Raw genomic sequence first — 13,758 nt, forward strand, 5'->3', positions numbered from 1 at the left:
TTTTTTTCTTCTTTCTGCTGACATTCTTTACAGCATACTGAACATGGGCAGGCTACACTGACCATGTGCCTAGAGACACACAAAGCCCATGAGGAAAAAAGGGTAAAAGCCAGGTAGGGGGTCTTGCACGTGTAGACCTGCATCTGGTTTTGACACACTTCTCCCAGAATTTATCAAGTGGGAAGGAGAAAGAATGATCATACAGTTAAGTATGAGAATTTGAGCAGGGAAAAGGCTCATGGACTTCGTTCGAACTTACTCAGCACATAGTATCAGACAACCCTCTCTTAAAATAGAGACTTCATTTTCCCCAAACCTTTGGCTTATGGGAGACCGTTAAGCTTTATCATACTATGGAAAACTAATAATACACAATGTGGTTATAGCAGCATCTTACAGTTTTACATCCACATTTTCCAAGTACTGCTAGATTCCTTTCTGCATTGAAAACACAGCCTGCTGAAACTCAGACAAAAGCGATGCATTTTCAATTAATGAAGAAGTCATTGACACTGCTATTTTTAGCGTGCCAAAACGCTGTTCTAATACAAGAAATTTATTCCCAAATATTAAAAACAGGACATGAAGGGTTAATGAACATAAAAGAGGCAGATTGTGATGGCAGCTTATATTGGTTGTCCCCACCCAGAAATGCAGCATTTTCAGTCTTTAAAACACAGCATTAGAAATTTAATTGCATCCTTTTTATTTCAAATGCAGGATAATTCCCTGAGTAAGCAGCTTTTCACTTAAATAAAACTTTTCCAGAACTTATAATAAACCTGTGGAACAAGTTCACACAGCTGGTGGTGAGCTGGAGACGACATGTTCTTTGGCCCAGGGAAGCAGAGGCCTGGCAGGAGCTCTTTAACTATTCATTTCCAAAGCTTCACACTGCACTGTCACCAGCCTCCTTCAGTACAGCAGTCTCCCCCACATCTACATCTCTTCTCCGACTGTGCTCTGGGTTTTGAATTACTCTTTGACTACTCTGCCATGAAAGGGATTTTTCATATTTGGTCTTAAAAAGTAATCCATGACCTGAAGAAGCAAGGATGGGGGTTGGGGGGATGGAAGAAAAAAAGAACACCCTGAAATGAGATGACCGCACTGGTAAACAGAACAGCTCATTCCTTACAGTTATAAAGAATGGGTCCTCGTAGTCTGGAAACTATGCATCCCAAGCACTGGAAGCAGGTGAAACACCGCACAAAGAAGGAAAAGCAGGCTTTTAAAATTGTAGTATAAATTTTTGGATAGCTGTGTATGTGGATTTTAACACACACTCCCACACCCATAACGAAATATTAAAGTCATGAATATACATGGGAGATGAGACATTTGCTCAGTGGCTTGTAAGGACAGCTGCACTTACCTGGGCAGTCTGCTGTCTCTCTGAATGCTCTTTTCTTACAGCATCCTCGGCACATGTTAAACACACATTTATTGCCCTGGGTTGGGATGGGGGTGTAAAGAAGCTTGTATCAGTGAAAATATAGTTATTATTGTTTACTATAATAAACAACAACAATACAGCTGTGCACATTCAGACCACTGGGAAAAAAACATGAACTTGTATATTGGGCAGTCACACCTCAGTCTAATGAAGATGACAGAGCTGATGTCGCATGGGGGGAGCCCCAGCTGTACAAAGAGAACAACAATAAAAATACCACCACCCCAAAAACCCAACCCAAACACATTCCACATTCACCATTACAGTGATGTAAGAGCAAAACAAAAATGAGACCAAGCCCAGCTTCAGACAATCCTGGTTGCTGCACCGAGCTGTGTCACCAAGGTTAGCTATGAAACAGGACAGCTTGGAAAGCAGGCCAAGTGAATGCTCAATGCTTTCCAAATAATGAACGCAGCAAGAAAAACATCTTATTCTGCAGCTGCAGCTCCAAATTGAGCCGCAGCTGGCTGCTATTCCTAAGGTGCTCTGACAGTGTTACAACATGCGTGTCCCTGTCTCCCCTGCCATAGCTGTAATGCTGCTTGTTCAGCTAGAACACCAACTTATTCCTTGCATCGTACACCCTGCTTGTACATCTGCGTGCACGGGCCTCTTAGCAGCAATAAATACACTCTGCTCATTCAGCTCAGCAACATCCCCCTCTCAAGGAAACAAGCTGTGTTCCCCAAGAGAAAACAGACAAACAAACCAGCCAATGAACTCTTTTGAAATATCAAGTATTTGAAGTTTCATATATAAAGTTTCAAATACCTATGTCCTATACACAGCCTCGAAAACAGCCAGCTTGTTTCCTTGAGGTCTTTTCCAACCTTAATGATTCTATCCATGTGTAGTTACTGGAAGTTTGGAGATTTGTTTCCAAGAGATCTTGGGAAGTTCATCTAACTCATGGAACAGCCGTAAGAATCTTCAGCAGCAGTAAGACTGCACTTCTTTGGAAAGGAAGGCAAATTATCTCAAAGAACCTTCATACATTAGTGCTTTTTGTGCAGCACCTTCACCTCAGAGACTGGTCACAGTTAAGAGGCTTTTGCCCAAGTATGGACTTTTTTTCCCCCTACATATCTGCAGGACTCGGTATGCATGCATTACTGGACACTGGCATGGACCCACCTCAGGATTCAGAATCATAGAACAGGTTGTTTAAAGGTCATCTAGTCCAGCAATAAGCAGGGACATCTTCAACCAGATCAGGCTGCTCAGAGCCCTGTCCAACCTTGAATGTTGACCTTGAATGTTTCCAGGCATGGGCCATCTACCACCTCTCTGGGCAACCTTTTCCAGTGTTTCACCACCCCCATAGTAAAAAACTTCTTCCTTATATCTAGTCTGAATCTTCCCTCTTTTAGTTTAAAACAGTTACCCCTTGTCCTATTGCAACAGACCTTACTAAAAAAGCCTCTCCCTATCTTTCTTATAAGCCCCCTTTAAGTATTGAAAGGCTGCAATAAGGTCTCCCCGGAGCCTTCTCTTCTCCAGGCTGCACACCCCCAACTCTCTCAGCCTGTCCTCGCACGGGAGCTGCTCCAGCCTCGGACCATCTCCGTGGCTCCTCTGGCCCCGCTCCAGCAGCTCCGGGTCTGTCCTGTGCTGAGGACCCCAGAGCTGGGTGCAGCATCCCAGGGGGGTCTCACCAGAGCAGAGCAGAGGGGGACAATCCCCTCCCTCGCCCTGCTGCTCACGCTGCTGGGGATGCCCCCAGGACATGGCTGACTTGCTGGGCTGCAAGCTCATGTCCAGCTTTCCATCCACCAGCAGTCCTTCTCCTCAGGGCTTCTCTCAATCCCTTCGTCCCCCAGCCTGTATTGATACTGGGGGTTGACCCGACCCAGGTGCAGGACCTGGCACTTGGCCTTGTTGAACCTCATGAGGTTGTCCAGGTCCCTCTGGATGGCATTCCATCCCTCAGGCGCATCCACCGCACCACTCAGCTGGGTGTCGTCTGCGAACTTGCTGAGGGTGCACTCGATCCCACTGTCTGTGTCATTGGACAAAGGTACTTAACAGCACTGGTCCCAGTACGGACCCCTGAGGGACACGGCTCATCACTGATCTCCATCCAGACATTGCGTCATCTAATTCCCATTTACTGGAAATACTTTAATGGACACTGGCACTGACTTACCTTAGGGTTTCCACATTGATCACATTTTGCATATTTGGCTGGAAAAAAGAGAGAGACCTGATTTCAGCAATGGTATTTTATGTGGAAGAAGTAATTCTAAAAAATCATGATCAGACAAAGCTTGGCGCTCTTCTAGCCAGAGAGACTCTTTTTGAAATAAAAATACAGTACCTCAAAGAACAGTGCAAAGGTAAAGATACTTTAACTTTTTAAGTACCTCTAAGTTAAATCCAAACACAGAAAACTTTAATCCTCAAGTCAAGTGTAAAAGGGGAGGACATCGACTTGAAATGCATACGAAGTTTCAATTTCAAGTGCTAGTGACAGCTACAGTTTAGTTTGTAAAGCATTTTGATCTTAAAAAGATGCTTAGAGTGGATCAGTGACCTACTTCTTTGTATCTTGTTTTCTTTACTAATGAATATAATTTGAATCACATTGCCTACTGCCAAAATTTTCCGATAATTCGCTCTCTTTTTAAAGAAGTTTCTACAGCTACATAAGCAAAGAAAGTAAATAGTGGCACTTTATGTCAAATGTGGTATCAGCAACTTTCCATGCGTTTATGCCAATAAATGGAACTTACGTTTCAAAGATGGATCAAAGCTTTTATTTGGATTTCTTAACTTCTTTTTTTGCTTATTCTTTGACAGAAGCTCAGAATTTCCATCTTCCTCCTCTTCTAGTGCACGTTTCCCTCGCACACCTCTTTCAGTCCCACTGGCTCCATTCTCCTTGCATCTCACCTTTGGCCTGAAACAATGAATATCATCGTAAGTTGGCTGAAGGGATGAAGAAGCTGTTCCCTGGCCACTATTCTGGTTTACAGAAATCTGGGTAAACTGTAAACCTTTCTATCATGACTAAATTACAAGGAAGTGTCATTGTCCTTAGAAGTGGAGTAGAAAAACTTAACATTTTTGTTAACATTGGCTGTTAATAAAAGACACAGTGTCAGATATATTGGTTGGAAAGTCAAAGAAAGTTGGCCAGTCAAATTAGTTAGGAGCCTCTTAGTCTGTTATTCCCAGGTTTTAATTAAGTATTTACTTAAGTATTAATCTTGACACGCTTGTTCTCTTCTTCAGCCCAATTTTCACAACAGAAAGGGAATAAGCTATCTGAAAAGCTCATCTGTACAATGCAAGCAGCCTCTATAGAATACAATTTAGTTCCCTTCTTTGCTGCCCTGATAATTACCAGCAACACTCGTACTACATATAACAATAAAGTACTGTCAAGTAGCATATCTGTTGCATATCAGGTTCTCTTTCTGAGCTGCAGTGGAATTCTTGGTTTTTACTTTCCAGAGAGACAGAACTCTGAGGAGGAGCTAAAGGAGAAGATTTGTACAGTGAGCAACATCCCCACAAACAAAGAGATAACCAGGAAAAAAACAAACCAGAATAAAAATAATCCAAAGTCTTCACTTATTTTCAAACGAATGTAAGCTCCTAGAACAGAACTGGATGGCTCTGTACTGATGGTATGGGTCGGTACCTGTCTGTGTTGGAATAGGTAACTCACCCTGGCCTGATGTATGGCTGACAGATCCAGTGGAAAAAAGGCAACCCTTCTTTTGGCTTTTCTCCTTCTTTCTGATTAGCTATTTCTTCCTGCAGCATAGAGTTACAGTCAGTTTTCCTGGAGTTCTCAGGAAATAGACACACTAACTAACCAACCACAAACTGGAAATTAAACTAACAGTTACTGACAGTTAAATACAGGCAAAAAACCTCCGCTAAGACACATCAGTTGAAGCAGATTTGTAACTCCTACATCAACTTTGTCCTAGGTAAAACTGTTCAGGCTTGAGGGGTTGCTACTGTAGTAAAATACAAATATCAAAGTCGGTAAGCCACAAAGTTCCAATAGAGTGACTAACAGACATCAACTGCATGACATACACAGGAAGTTCCCACCCAGTGTGGACAGTGTTGTTCTGTGACATTAGGGCTCATCTTGGTACCTGACATCGTAGTTTCAGCTCCCTGTTGACATCTACAATGCCCTCCAGTGTCTTCACTTTTGCTAATTCTTCACGCAGCTGCTGGTAAACTTGAAGCCTGAGGCAAATCCCAAACATTAAGTCATAGTTATTCATTATCGCTAGACTGAGGAAATCAACTAAAAATGTCCTTATAAAAGCTTTTTATAGATTATTTTTGCTCCCCTTGCTCCTGGTAGAAGCTTATCTTCTTTCTTCTGAGTCCAGACAAAAGCACATATACCTGCTCCTCTTCTCCAGATGAATAGCTGGCACACCAGCAGGTAGTCTGAGATAAGCTGACACGACCATACAGTGCGTGTGCATCAGCTGCTCCTCAGGAACTGCCCATGGCCATGCTCTTACTCCACGATAAATGCAAGACAGCTTGCCTCACAACGAACACGGACTTAGTTAACTCATGTTTGCCATAAAATGCGTGTGTGTGTGTGTGTATGGGCAATTACCCCGCAGTAGCTGATGTGCTGTGAGCTCACGCCTCAGCTTATCTTACAGTAACTTGTTCACTCCCCATGCCCTGCTTCCCAGATATGCAGTGAAGGGGAAAGGCCTCAGCCCACATTCTCTCCAGCCAGGTTCAGGAAAGAAAACCTTTCAGCATACTAATTCTGGCCCAACAAATCCTTGTCCAGAAAAGCCAGACACTTGCTAAGTGGGATGAGCTCTGAAAACATTCAGAGTTCTCTGGAGATACTCACGTGTGATGCCAGAGCTTGAAGAGATGAGCTCTAACGTAAGACAATGGACAAGGGTACTTCTGCACTATCTCCAGATACTCCTCAGCCATCTCCCACACCAATGGGTTTCGGCCCTCAAACAAAGCTGGGTTATGAAGATTACCTTCTAGGGAATGAAAAGAAATACTCAAAATTGCATTTCAGGATTGAAACAGAAAGCAAAATCTAGGCTCTGGAGCTTGATCAACTCTGTTGTGATTCTACCAGCCAGTCACAGACATATTGGCCATGTACTCACAAAGAGGAACGCAAGGTCCCTAAAACTCTAGCCTGACCTCAGGATACTCTATTTCACTGTACGATTCTTAATTGAGCCAAACAGCTCATATCTAATTAAAGTCCATTTTCCAGAAAGGCATCCAATCTTAATGCAAAGACAGTAAAAAAATTAATAAATAATCACTGCTTTTGTTGCCCAGTGGTTAAATACTTGGACAATGGGTGTCCTACCTTATGTCTGTATTCACACTTGTCTGGTCTAAGTTTACAGATGCTGCTTCTTGCTATGCTTTTCCCTACTAGCTTCACAAGCCTTTTGTTAACCAGTATTTTCTAAAAATAAGATTCTACAACCTCCCAGAAAATACGTTTCATTGCTTTAACTGCGCGAGTGACTGGCAGCTTTTTCTAATGTCTATCCTAGCTCTTCCTCTAGGAAGTTACGCCGATTCTTTCTTGTCCCAACTAAACACGAACCATCTGCAGGAATATTAATCAGCGGACAAACTCACTGCATCAAAATCCATTCAAAAACCATTCCACTGATTAACAGATGTCATGAAAACATTCCAGGACAACAGGAGTCCCATATGCCTTTGTCAAGTAATTATAGTTGAGCTGTCCACTCAATGGTACTACAAGTCCAACCTAACAAGTCTTACAAATCTAAGTGATTCCTGGTAAGAGATGGCCGGTATAAGAGGAGAAAGAATGGCCACTCAGCTTTCAAGCAAAGCTGTTCAGCAAGACAGTTAGGTTTTAACAAATGTATATGAGGCTGCTAGGAGAGTAAGAAACAGTTCATATTCTCATCTATTATGAGCAAAAGTACATTTTCTTTACCTGCACTCATGACACCATGCACTCCTGTCTTACGGATACATTCTTCCACATCCCTGAGACACTGGATGTTTCCATTTGCAAATACAGGAATGCTTACAGCTTTTCTATACCAGTGAATGAAACAGATACATAAAATTGAGAATTAGAGGCAACCCAGAAATTTTACTCCTGTCACACAAATTTGTTTGCTCTTCAATGGCACCACACACTCCACTTAAAATCTACCTTCATAGCACGTCACCAGAAGGCTGCTAAGATTGGCACTGCTCACTAACCTGACAGCTTGAATGTGCTCCCAAGATGCCACGCCAGCAAGTGGTCCTTTCTGTTCTTTAGTACGGCCATGCACAGTCAGCAGCTACAACACAAAAGTTACATTTACTTTTCATGTGTATGAACCACAGGAACAAATCCACGCCAAAATTTCCTTTCACCCCATACACTTGATGGATGCCACTGAATTCCCATGGCTATTTCATCAGTGAAGGCACTTCGCTATCACAGAAGGACAGCAGCAGCTCACCTACCATGGCATGGTCTTGGGCTTCCTTCAGCTTACTATTCCACAGCATGACAAGATCGTATCTTGGGAGAACTTACAGACTTCCTACTGCATGGGCTTCCATTTGTGGAATTTGTGATGTATTATCTGGCTTGCTCCTCAGCAGAAGGCCTGCATACTGTCAGTGCTGGGTCTGACTACAGACTGTCTCTTCCAGTTTAACTGGAGTTAAATCCTAGGCAGCCACCTATTTCCTCACTACCGGTGACCATCTTTGGTACTGGTTTTCCGCAGCCCTGTGGATTTCGTGCATTCACACTGCCTGCTGCTGCACTGTCAGACCGAGATGTTCAACCACAGTGCAGGATGCCACACTGTGCAGTGATTGCAAGAGAGACTCTGAAGTCACGATGTCTTCCATATCATACTATTTACCTACTGCCTACACTGCAAAAGCACACAATCTCTTTGCATCCTGTTTTCTCTGTCTGTAAAACAATGTGGCCTATTCACCTCCACAGTACACCAAGATCTGGTCATCAGATGCTTTACCCACAGACACGTGTCCAATGCAACAGCACAGGGAGCAGCTGCCTCCTTACCTGGCAGCCAGCTTTCTCCAGCATCTGTGCATACTTCACTGTCTTGTCAATTTCTGGGAAAACGCGGATTTTGCATGTGATGGGAACAGAGAGCTTCTCGTTAGCCAGTAAAACTGGGAAAGATTGAAAAGACAGGTAAGTGGACTGCACAATGCTATGAAAAGTGCCTACTCTCCTCAAGATCTGATACTGGGCGTGTATGGAAAAAGCCTGAAAAGTTAATGCTATGCAGTTCTCACAGCTTAAACAATGAGCAACGTCCTCTGCAATCCTTATTGCATAGGTTAATCAAGTAATAGTAAAACCTGAAGCACAAAATCTGCATTCTAACACGAAGGATGAAATAGCTAGCCTTGAATAGCCCTAGCATTTCCACTGCATCAAACCTTCACTTTCAAGGACCACCCCCCTCAAATCTTAATTACTGATACAGGTTTACTATTGTCACAGGCTCTTGTACGCCTCCTACTCTGCCAACAACATTAACGCTCACTTGTCCAGCTTTCCTACAAGAGATGCTTTGCTTCTTTCCAAATTATCACCCAAGTAATCACGGCAAGTTGAGTCTTGTCCACGGCAAGCAGAGGCTTATCAACTGCAATAGCCTGTGGACCGAGTTACAGAGTCAGGGTGAAATCTGGAACAACACGTTAAGTTCCCATAGTCTTCACACAGTGCACGGAGAGCTAACAACGACAGCCAACAGGACAACACTGAGTGATGCCATGCCTGAAATTCTCTTTTCTTGCAGAGTTTGGATGGAAAATGTAGGACGTCACCTGCCTTCTTCTAATCCAAATCCTAGAAGCTCGAATGATAGGTACATCCTATCACCCTTTCAAAGGAGCAAGCAAGATGTACAGAGGTGCAAGCAAAAAATAGTACTCCATCATTTTAAAGAATGCTGGGCGAGAAGGGGGAAGATGAAGCTTTGCCCACCTTTTATACAATAGCCTAACAAAACAATTCTCTTATTAGCCTGGGTTCTCACCCAACCAGATGATCTGCGTTCTCTTCCCCCCTTGAGGCTGTTCTGATTTGCATCTTTCACTCCTAAGAAGAGTGCCCTAACAACCACACTACATGCTGGGCAGGGAAGCACTGTCTATCTTTCCAGGTTCTCAGTAGTGTCTTTGTGCCAAATTTCATTCAAGATTCCCTGGACCACAGGGAATACAAAAAGAAGTAGGACTCTTTAACTTCAAGGTTCAGACACTTGCTCTGAAGTAGGGTGAAGGCACATTCTCAGCTCTACACAATGACCAAAACCTTGCTTTGTAAATCAGTTCTGAATGTATTTATTAAAAAAATATTATTGTTCACAACTGCTACTGAATGTCTGAAAATGTTCTACACAAATTTGGAGAAGAGAGGCATAACTTGCTACGGTGTGGACAGAAAGAGTATGCCGAGCTGATCAGAAAAGGGCAACTGTGGCTTCAAGCAACTCCTGCTACCTAAGAACTTCAAAGTGAAAAAGTAAGGCCCTGGGAGTTCTGTTGTTTCTAGAGTTGGAGAGCCACTAAGCCATCATTAGATGGGGACTTAATTGACTCACTTTCACCTAAAGTCTGTTTCAGGTATTGAAGTCTTCTAGCAGATCTAGCATGAGCTTGTAGTGGGATACCACCAAGTATCTTGAGGGTGCCACTACAATACAGTAAGAAAGGAAAAAAACAAAACAAACAAACACAACCCTCCCCAAAGAAACATGCTGCACCTCCTTTCCCCCAAAATCCCTAAATCTCCTTTCAATGATTAGTTCATCCCCTTCCCTCTCAAAGCGAAGCCTCTCTAAAGTGAGGCCTCTCTGAAGACTCACTCATTCTCTGAAGAAGATCCCACTCCTCTTGCAGAAATGCTCCGTAGTGTCCTGTAACAAAATAGCATATGACAAACTTGTACAGAAGAGAAAGACTCTGAAGTACACAGCTTTCACAAACGTTCACGTGCAAAGCTCCAGACACCCATATGCCTCACTGGCAGAAGCAGAGTTTCTCTGTCCTGCCCCAACTGGAAGAGTTGGATCATTCTGTCCCCCATGCCACCCTCGATTTACAGGATAAACAATGAGTCCCCACACCCAGCTTTCACTGCTGCTCCCCAGGGCTGGTGTGTTGACACTGGGAGCTCAAAGTCCAACTTTCAGGGGTTTATACCAGGTGTTTAAAAATTCCCTTCAGGATAAAACCTGATCAGATTTAAAGATCCATTTGCTCTGTACATCACTGATCATTTCCTATTAGTCTTTGAAAGACATTTTAGAAGAGGAATGGGCAATTACTGAACAAATCCTTCCTCAACACCCCAACTGATCCAAAACTTTCAAATACTGCTTCTGGCTTTCAAACATAGCTATATTAGCAATATCTTTAAGGGATTCAGCAGCTGCTATCCTCTTATACACTAAGGTGAATAAACTCTGTGCAAGTATCAAGGAAACAGGAAATGCTAAGTGCCTGCACGATATAATTTTAAATGCAGTTTTGCAAAAATAGGTTGTTTGAGCAACTGAAATCAGAAAGAAAATCAAACTGTTGGTAAAAATACTTTTTCTGAAGGATATTCTAGACAAAAGAGCTGTCACTCAAGAGAAGCTGGAATTAATTACTAGCAAATCTAATTTTTGTTTTAGGTACTACAAAACATCACCTGTTAAAGGGGGTGTAAATAAGTCTGACTTCAGCAGTACTGCAGCCACGCCCCCACCAAGACTTAAGCTGGTTCTCTTGATGTTTTACTGCCAACGTTCACATCTGAAACATGGCTTTCTCTGTTCATCCAGGGTTCAGATTTGCACGTACCTCTCTTTGCAATCATTTGAGGGCAGCCCAAATTTAGGTCTATGGCATCGCAATAATCCTGAGCCAACAGTGCTGCTTGGACAAACACTTCAGGGTCATTGGCACAGAACTGAGAAAGACAAAAGCGGAATAATCAGGCAATAGCTTTCTTCAAGTACTGACAACATGTTATGACATAGTTATGAAGCAACTACTTGCTACAGAAAAGAGGCATAATATGCAAAGTTAGTAATAGCAAACACCATTTCTCAAAAAGAACAACAAACAAAAACCGTGACACTTACCAGCCGAAGATCCTCAACCTTCAAATGATAAAATGAGAAGGGTGAGCATCCAAGAGGCAAAGAAATGTCTGCAGAATATTTTACATGTAGTACCCAAGAATAAGAGGGAACAACTCTTAAAGTTCCCTGTAGAACAAACAGCTGCAGCACTGTAGTACATAAAGGTGGTGCAGAAGAAGAGAGTTACCTGTGGTGTCTCTGGGTCTTGAGACAATTCAAATTTTGCAGATACCAATAAGCACCACTGCCTCTTAAATGAACTCATGTTAGCATGGAGTGTGAAACAGACACACTGGGCAGTTAGTCAAATGCTCAGTCTTCATTACAATTAATACTACATTTAAAGCACAGTGCAAAAATCAATTTATTAATAAAAATTAGGTTAATTTGAAGCTGCTTCATTGAAGAGGACAGACTATTCTTCTCATATATGCTTTTAAACAGATTTTTAAAAATTCATTATTAACTAAAAAATGCCATCACATCTTTAAATAATTTGGATTTAAACTCAAACACATGTGAACAGAAAGTGTTACTACAACCCTACAGAGCGACATAAATTACGTCTCACACCAACTAAAACCAGAAAAGGCATTTGCTTTCTCTGAAATTATTGAAACAATGGAAAGCCTCCAACCAAGCCACATCAGTGAGGGTTTTTACCCAGTAAACAGAGCCCACAGAGCAATCTGGGCTCAGCTGTACCTCTGCCTAATCTGTTTCCAAGGGTCTGCAACCACAACCCAAGCCTGCCCAGAAATACTGCGGAACTCAGTCAGGACTGCTGTACTGGGTCAATCCAAAGGTTAATCTAGTTAGTTGTGTGCCTTACATCCAACAGTAGCCAGCGGGAAGAAGGATAACATAACCAGCTCCCGGTAACGGACACTCTTCAGGTAAGCTCACCCAGAACATGCCGCTTGCTGAACATCTGTGTTCAGAAGACTTCTAGCTTTCTAAGACTCTTTAAGTTCCTGACACCTGTATTTTTCTGTGGCAAAAGAAACTACCTCCCACAGAAAAAGTAGAAAAAAAAAAGCTGTACTGAGACAGACTAAAGGTCCATCTCATCCTGCTCCGATAATGGTCAAGAACAGATGTCTAAGGACCAGCAGAAGCTGGAAGGCATCTTCAAGGACTATGGAAGCAGAAGTGCTGTTACCTGCACCTAATGACCCTCAGTAGAGTTTTCCTTCATTTGCTTTCTAAACTCACGTAATCTTTCAACAGATTTTACAGTTTGTAACTATCACTACCCTTACAAACACTCATTTCCCATTTGTCCTCTTCAAAACAGTCTCACTTTCACAGACTTCTCTCATCTCTCCCCTCAGGCAGGGGAGACGCTTCTCTTCTAGGGTGAAGAGTCCTCATCTATTGCACCGCTCCACACAAGGAAAACACGCCACTCCACTGCTCCTGCTGACTGTCTTTCCCTGCATTATCCTCCAGCTCCACAGGCCCATCTCCCCCTTTGGGATGGCGTGGAGGAGTCACCTGAACCTCACGCAGCACTCAAGAAGCAGAAGCAACACGAGCTTAAAAGTGTGTCCAATCTTCCTCGCATCCTTTTCCTATAGCTAAGCACTGAGCGCAGGGTTTCAGAGAACTGCTCAAAAAATGTGATCCTCCCGGAGCGGCGTCGGCTCTGCACAGCCCTTGGCTCCCGGAGACCACCTGCAGCGTCTCCAGGGACGAGGCGCGGGGCACGGAAACCCTGGGAGGAGCCCGGTGCGCCGGGCCCCGGGGTTAGGACACCAAATCCTCTTTGCTAGACAAGGGATTAACAGGGAACACCCTCATCCTCGCACGTTGGCGCTGTTAGCGGTGCGGAGGTGGAGACAAGGAGCCGTCTGTCCCTGGGGAACCGCGCTGAAATCGCGCCGAGAACGAGACGAGGCGCGGGGCACGGAAACCCTGGGAGGAGCCCGGTGCGCCGGGCCCCGGGGTTAGGACACCAAATCCTCTTTGCTAGACAAGGGATTAACAGGGAACACCCTCATCCTCGCACGTTGGCGCTGTTAGCGGTGCGGAGGTGGAGACAAGGAGCCGTCTGTCCCTGGGGAACCGCGCTGAAATCGCGCCGAGAACGAGCAGCTCGGCCTCGGGCACCGCCCGGTTTGTTCACACCCGCGGGGGGCAGCGCTGCGGCCT

At 43.8% G+C, this 13,758-nt stretch overlaps 1 protein-coding gene across 1 annotated transcript; it reads right to left on the reverse strand.

Annotated features, from left to right (window-relative positions):
- Nucleotides 1-482: 482 nt before the first annotated feature.
- DUS1L (dihydrouridine synthase 1-like (S. cerevisiae)) lies at nt 483-11,869 on the reverse strand. The gene is made up of 13 exons (XM_010076119.1): nt 11,792-11,869; nt 11,321-11,429; nt 10,339-10,389; nt 8,517-8,629; nt 7,688-7,770; nt 7,413-7,516; nt 6,312-6,456; nt 5,575-5,671; nt 5,133-5,221; nt 4,192-4,358; nt 3,606-3,643; nt 1,376-1,451; nt 483-1,041 (listed from the first exon to the last, which is right to left on the reverse strand). The coding sequence occupies exons 1-13, from the start codon at nt 11,867-11,869 to the stop codon at nt 890-892; spliced, it is 1,302 nt and encodes a 433-aa protein (XP_010074421.1). The 3' UTR covers nt 483-889.
- Between the last annotated feature and the right edge of the window lie 1,889 nt (nt 11,870-13,758).

Source organism: Pterocles gutturalis, unplaced genomic scaffold (genome assembly GCF_000699245.1).
Source record: "Pterocles gutturalis isolate BGI_N339 unplaced genomic scaffold, ASM69924v1 scaffold13618, whole genome shotgun sequence".
NCBI classification, from domain to species: domain Eukaryota; kingdom Metazoa; phylum Chordata; class Aves; order Pterocliformes; family Pteroclidae; genus Pterocles; species Pterocles gutturalis.

What these genes read in the sequence shown, in the direction of transcription:
- DUS1L (XM_010076119.1), bottom strand. Translation starts at nt 11,869, where the DNA reads ATGAGTTCATTTAAGAGGCAGTGGTGCTTATTGGTATCTGCAAAATTT. An exon ending in GGATCTTCTTCAGAGAATGA is followed by an intron (nt 8,630 to 10,338) that starts GTGAGTCTTCAG and finishes AATCTTTCCCAG; the next exon opens with TTTTACTGGCTAACGAGAAG. An exon ending in TTCAAGCTCTGGCATCACAC is followed by an intron (nt 5,672 to 6,311) that starts GTGAGTATCTCC and finishes GATTTGCCTCAG; the next exon opens with GCTTCAAGTTTACCAGCAGC.